Source organism: Homarus americanus, unplaced genomic scaffold, assembly GCF_018991925.1.
Source record: "Homarus americanus isolate GMGI-L3 unplaced genomic scaffold, GMGI_Hamer_2.0 scaffold53975, whole genome shotgun sequence".
Lineage (NCBI taxonomy): Eukaryota > Metazoa > Arthropoda > Malacostraca > Decapoda > Nephropidae > Homarus > Homarus americanus.
Genome location: NW_024733110.1, coordinates 99,683 through 106,018, shown reverse-complemented (window position 1 = coordinate 106,018; position 6,336 = coordinate 99,683). Strand labels below are relative to the sequence as shown.

The window sequence follows — 6,336 nt, the reverse complement described above, 5'->3', positions numbered from 1 at the left end:
CCCAGGACCTGCTTGTTTTTTGACTTCCTCTTACCCTGACCTCTCTCTACTGGAGAAACCCCCCCTTTGGAGTGACAATTTCACACTCCAGGGATGCAGACAACGTCTTTACCCCTCGCGCGAGACAAGTGTACTCCGTCACAACTGTACAGGTAGTCGTTGCCATAGAATGGTTGCCAGTTATCAATGAACGCCCAACCATTGCTTGCACAATGTTTTTCCAGTCGGCAATTTATAGTAATTGCCCTGGATAGCCATTCACGACCAACTCCTCTTCTAGGCAAGACACCACATACTATCGGGATCCCTCCCCTATCTCTAACCTTCCCCAGGGCCTCCTTATACCTCTTGAAAAGTTCCTCAAAACAAGCTCCAGTCAGCATCAGGCGACGGTAAGAAAACCTGGAATGTCATAAATTATATTCAGAACAGGAACACTCAGCCTTTGGCCCCCCACTCAGCTTTTATGATAAATGATTCAGTTGTAACGGAACCCTCCCCCATTGTCAACCACTTCAATGAATACTTTGTTAATGTTGGCAAAAATCTTGCAGAGAGCATCCCTGATCACCATGAGGAATTTAGAGCCTACCTGCAAAACAGACAGCAAAATGAGCTTTTCTTATCCCCTGTCACAGCAGATGAATTACTGGTCATCATAAAAATGTCCAAAGATGCAGCAGCAGGCGAAGACAATGAGCACCATTAAGAAAGTAGCCCACTTATTACTACTTGTTCTCCTACACATTTGTAACTTCTCCTTCGCTAGTGGTGTCTTTCCTGATAAACTGAAAATTGCTAAAGTTCACCCAGCATATAAAAAATCTGGGGACAAAGATCTCTTCAAGAATTACCGCCCCATATCAGTCCTCCCAGCCTTGGGTAAGATACTGGAAAAGCTAACATGTCATAGACTAAATTCCTTCTGAAATGCCAATAACATCTTTACAGACTCCCAGTTTGGATTTAGAGCTAGCAGGGTCGACAAAGAGTGCTCTGCTATCCTTTACTAATGACATCTTAAATTCCCTTGATGACAGTCAGTTCACAGTCGATATATTCTTGGACCTCTCTAAAGCTTTCGAAACTGTCGACCATACCATCCTCCTTTCAAAGCTTGAACATTACGGCGTTAGGGGCCTGTCCCACAATTGGTTTACCTCATATCTGTCCAACAGGATGCAGTATGTCTGCTATAATAATCACCAATCTGACTCCTCACCAATCTTTTATGGAGTCCCCCCACAGTTCCATTCTCGGTCCAGTACTGTTTTTGTTGTACATAAACGATATAGTCCACACCACCTCACTCATAAAATACAACTTATTTGCAGACGATAGTAATCTCTATGCCAGAAACTCAGACCTCTATTCCTTGATGAGAACTATGAACACTGAATTAACTAAAGTCAGGACCTGGGTAATAGGTAATAAACTGACCTTAAACCATGAGAAAACCCACTACATGATCTTTCACAGAAGGAAAACTTTCCCCCAGACTTGGACCCTCTGTACCTTGGTAATACAGTCCTTAAACGCGAACAAAATACTAAATTCCTCGGAGTTGTTGTTGATGAGAAACTTAACTGGAGAAACCACATACAAGCCATTCACAGTAAAATCAATAAACAGTGTGGATTCATGTATCACACTCGACACCTGATACACACTATGGGGCCCCCATAGTGTGTGTCAGAGGCCCCCCATAGTATGGGGGGCCTCTGGCTCTTCAATAACACAATCTCTGGTTACTGCACAAAAGAGAATTGTACGGACAATGACCTACTTGAAAAAACAGATCACACAAACGAAAAATTTGCTGTATTGAAAATTTTAAAATTCGAAGATATTTACACCGAATCTTGTCTCAATAGGAATGTTTGTAACTCTAATCAGCGTTTACTGCCACAAAACCCTGACTCAACCTATATTTAGCGTTGATGACAAACTACTTCTCTGCTTCTAAATACGCAGTGTCACAAACCACACATTCACCATCTTACAACCACACGTACAGTATGAAATGTGTACTGTACCCTGATGCAAGCTCTGGGGCTTTGTGTAGTCTGCCTTACTGAAGATATTGGAGAACGTAAAACCAAATCACTTCTTTGTGATATTAAACGTCAAAAAAATCATAGTTTTCTGACTTAGACTAGACTTGTCCATCGGGAAGCAGAGTTTTATGATGAACAATGAAACCATCACTTTACAAAACATCTTGGTTATTTTCATCGCACAAGTTTCAGAGCAGTCTATCTCCGTCATCAGACAAACTCCAAAACAAAACCTTAAATGGCGTTAGAACTCAGTTGTGTAGTACAGTATATATGAAGTCAGTGTCAGACATGATAAAACAGGAAATCTATACATGACAAGAACTTAACGAAAATGAACTCTCGAGACCGAAGGAAAGTAGAAACACAAGGTATAAGGAAGTCTCGTTCCTCTCTAAGCAGGGTCTCTCCTTAATAGGCAATAGAGTCTCCATTGTCAGGAGTCCTCTACAGTAGAGTTAGAGTGGGTGGTGACAACTGTAGTTTAGTCGAGCTGTAAGTAGAGATTGGCGTTATGACCACGCGCACGGATGTCGCTATGAGATATATTACTAAGTGCCGGTTTGTTCTAAATGACGCCTTTATGTTCAAAGATACGTACTTTTACTTGGCGTTTCGATTAACCAATGTACACTGTCGCAGCGGCAGCACTGGTATTACAGATTACAGTAGAGATGCTTGTAAGTCCTTAGCAAGATCATCTTTGAACTTAAAAGAAACTGTTGTTAGTCTGATTGAGCCAAATTATTTCTCTAATCAGTATGCTGGGGATAACAGTCATTAAACACACACACACACTGACGTAATATTTACTTAGGAAGTGCAACTCATGATGCGCAGTCGTTGGTTTCATTGTCTTAATGTTGTTCCAGAAGGATTCAGTCCTCGCTCACAGGATATAACAGTCCCAATAAATGCCAGTGTATATGCTGATTATCTAACCAAAGGAATATTATTTCTGACAAAAATCTGTGAAAGAATAATGAAGTTGTAAATGTTACCAACTTAGAATAGGAAACGGTAACTTTGGTATTAATCGCGTCAGTGGTTACCTACCAAATTGGCCACCAGGGGAGCTTGACCGACTATAAAACCTTGCACATGTCCTCGGACACACCAGAAGGACGTCACGATTTAGTACCTGGGTCAGACGACCGAGGTCAGACTTACGATGGGGCTGGTGAGTAGCGATGATAACGTTAAAACATCTCTGCTTTAGAAATAAGCAGAAGTTTTTTGCTAAAAAGGGACTTCCTTTTGTTTTATTTTTACAGTTTAAAGCAATTTAATATTTTATGGTACAATTTACTGTTTCACTTAAGACGTAGTTTACCATCATATGACAGTCAAATTATACCTAAACTAGGTTAGCCTTATATGAAGCCGTTATTGTTAAATAAGTATTAACACCATCAGTATTTTTAAGACTTTGCATCGTCCTAATTACATGAAGAAAGAAAAGGAAAATAAATTTGTTCACTTAACTGCCTCAAGGATTTGGAAGAACCACGGATCAAGATAAAAACACGAAAAAAAGAGATAATTTACAGGGTTATGAGGATAATAGGTTCATTTATTTATTTACTTTCTAATCACTCCAGGATGAGTATAAAATAAGTGGGAGTCCGCAGTTGTTGAAGCGTAGTAGGAGCATTATAACAAGAATTTGATCAGTGTGGTGGAGTAAAGGTCAACAGTTATACGAGTGTCTGAGGAAACACTTCCTCGTGGTCGATCTCATTGTTTTCGTTATTCTAAATCTTACGTAACATAACCTAACAAACATTTAGAATAGGTTCTGGTGCAAAATGTGAAGACGTCATTCAACGTGTTCACAGATAAACGCCATCAAGAAGGTATTTCTCCAGTGGATATATTTCCCGATTTTGTTCTACTTTGTGCGTAACCGAGGGACTTTTGTCCGGGGGGAGCTTTTACCGGGAGGCTTTTATCCTAGGGGTCTTTTGTCCGGGGGGAGCTTTTACCGGGAGGCTTTTATCCTAGGGGTCTTTTGTCCGGGGGGAGCTTTTACCGGGAGGCTTTTATCCTAGGGGTCTTTTGTCCTAAAGGGCTTTTGTCCTGACACCACTGTCAACTGGCTCTCCCAAACTGGCTTGGGTCGGGTGGATGTGTGTTTTGCGTATTTTAATTATTTTTTCTGAACAAACCGGTAGCTGCATTTTTTACTGTACATTAGTAATCGGGATGATAATAAATGTACTGAAAGCGATATTACGACGCTTTGTGCCAGAAAAAAATAGGTTACGTTTGAACTAATGTTATTAAATCGTGTCCCTCAGAGAACGCAATCTAGTGCAGTTTATCATCTGTTCCTCAGCAGATTTTCTAATTTCTATCGTTCTATTAACTTTCCCCATATGACGCCTCCAATAAGTTAGTCATGCTCAACTCATTTATTCTACAAAGTGTACAATTTAAATTTAAAGAAGTTAACCTTAATTTTGTCCTTGTTCTCTTGAAAATCTGCTAGTATGGGTTTCTAGAAACTATAGGTGAAGTTATGGTTTCGTTTCACTTTAACTATTTAAAGGGAAACTTCGCTACCAACTTTTTCTCTATTTTGCATCATTAAATATTTGTCCTCTTTTAAATTTTCTTGGTACTTGACTTTTAGCGCTTGTATATAGTCAGCCTTCCTCTTCGAATAATTCTATTCTCGTATTGAATTAAAATATATCTCTTTTGTTTCGTATATACAATATGTTCTTGAATCCTAAGGAGTCTAAAGCTCATTCCTTCCAGTTAATAATCCTAAATTAAGTTATCCGTAAAACCCTTTGATTTATGATGAAAAGAAATATTTTTTAATGCATGTTCAGCTTTTATTAATGGTCATATTTTCCCCCCTTACAGTATGCAATAGTTCTAGTTTTGTTGGTGGCCTTGGTTGTTTTGCTAGGCCCAGCCAGAGCCCTGCCCTCACCCTCGGCTGTCCCTGAGGCTGACCCCGTGGCTGGCCCTATACCTGGCCCTGTAGCTGACCCCGTGGCTGGCCCTATACCTGGCCCTGTAGCTGACCCCGTGGCTGGTCCTGTACCTGGTCCTGTAGCTGACCCCGTGGCTGGCCCTATACCTGGCCCTGTAGCTGACCCCGACCCCTTCTTTGGCCGGTACCGGCCTTGGTGGCGTCGCCGCAGGTATGGTTGGGGCCGCCGCCGCTGCTGCTTCGGGCGTTAGAACCATCGCCTTCATAATGTATAGTGATACTCTCTCTTAGATGAACAGTACAGTTGAGCCGCCCGTAATATATAAGTAATAGGAAATCTTAGTAATATTGATATATAGTGTCAAGGCTTAATTGCTTACGATGATTTTCAAATAATTTTCCTGTATCCCGAGTTAAACAATCAAAGTGCCATATGTTGATGGAAAAAAGGTTATGTTTTTTGAAGGATCTGTTACAGTTGAACTGCATCTTTTACAAGTTTATTTAGTGTTTCAATATTGAAAAAATCTTATTTTTTTTGTGTAGATTGACATGTAATAAATATTGTGAGCTTAATCCTTAAAGCACAACCGCACCCTTTAACATTACTAGTTTAGTCTAACTCCTCTCCAAGTTTGGCAGGACAAGAAAGCTTACAATAAAGTTGTTTTCATTTCATGACATTTGTTTAGTCGAATGTATTTTATTTCAACCTTCAGTTTAGAAACAGTATTTTCTGTAAGTTCTGAAAATAAGCTTGTCAAGAGACTGACATTATGTGGAAATAAAATGTGAACTTTTTTATCCCATGACTCACCGCACCAAGTGGGAACAAAGATAATAGATTAGTTACATGCACACACTTAATCACATTACAGAGAGTTAACTAAGACGATCATTTTGTTTTAGACACTAAACAATACTTGGACCACCCCCAACGACCCAGTTGTTAATGGGTACCTGATTTTGCAATTGAGGAAGTAAAGGTCAAAAGACTATAGGGTTTATTTATCAGTGGAATAATGTCTTACAAATTATTCTCGTAAAGACTGTCATTATCGTAAGTTAATGTGCAGCACACTGAGGATGCCTTCACCTTGTCTTTGTGGGAGTGCCCACCTGTTATCTAAACCGATATTGCTGAGTCAGTTGTAAACTTCCTCGTGAGTAACCCTGAGTAAGGAATCTACCTGATGGCACAGCCTTGGGAGCGTGAAGCCAATCACTTTTCACCTGAATTCAACAGATGACAGAAACTTTAATAATGTCTTCCATGTTGAAAACTACAAATGAGCAACTACAGTAGTATAAGATTGACAAAAAAAGAAGCTT

At 40.0% G+C, this 6,336-nt stretch overlaps 1 protein-coding gene across 1 annotated transcript; it reads left to right on the top strand.

Annotated features, from left to right (window-relative positions):
* The first annotated feature begins 3,160 nt into the window (after positions 1 to 3,160).
* On the top strand, positions 3,161 to 5,682 carry LOC121869251 (tetra-peptide repeat homeobox protein 1-like). The gene is made up of 2 exons (XM_042370492.1): positions 3,161 to 3,237; positions 4,932 to 5,682. The coding sequence occupies exons 1-2, from the start codon at positions 3,229 to 3,231 to the stop codon at positions 5,253 to 5,255; spliced, it is 333 nt and encodes a 110-aa protein (XP_042226426.1). The 5' UTR covers positions 3,161 to 3,228; the 3' UTR covers positions 5,256 to 5,682.
* Positions 5,683 to 6,336: the final 654 nt, after the last annotated feature.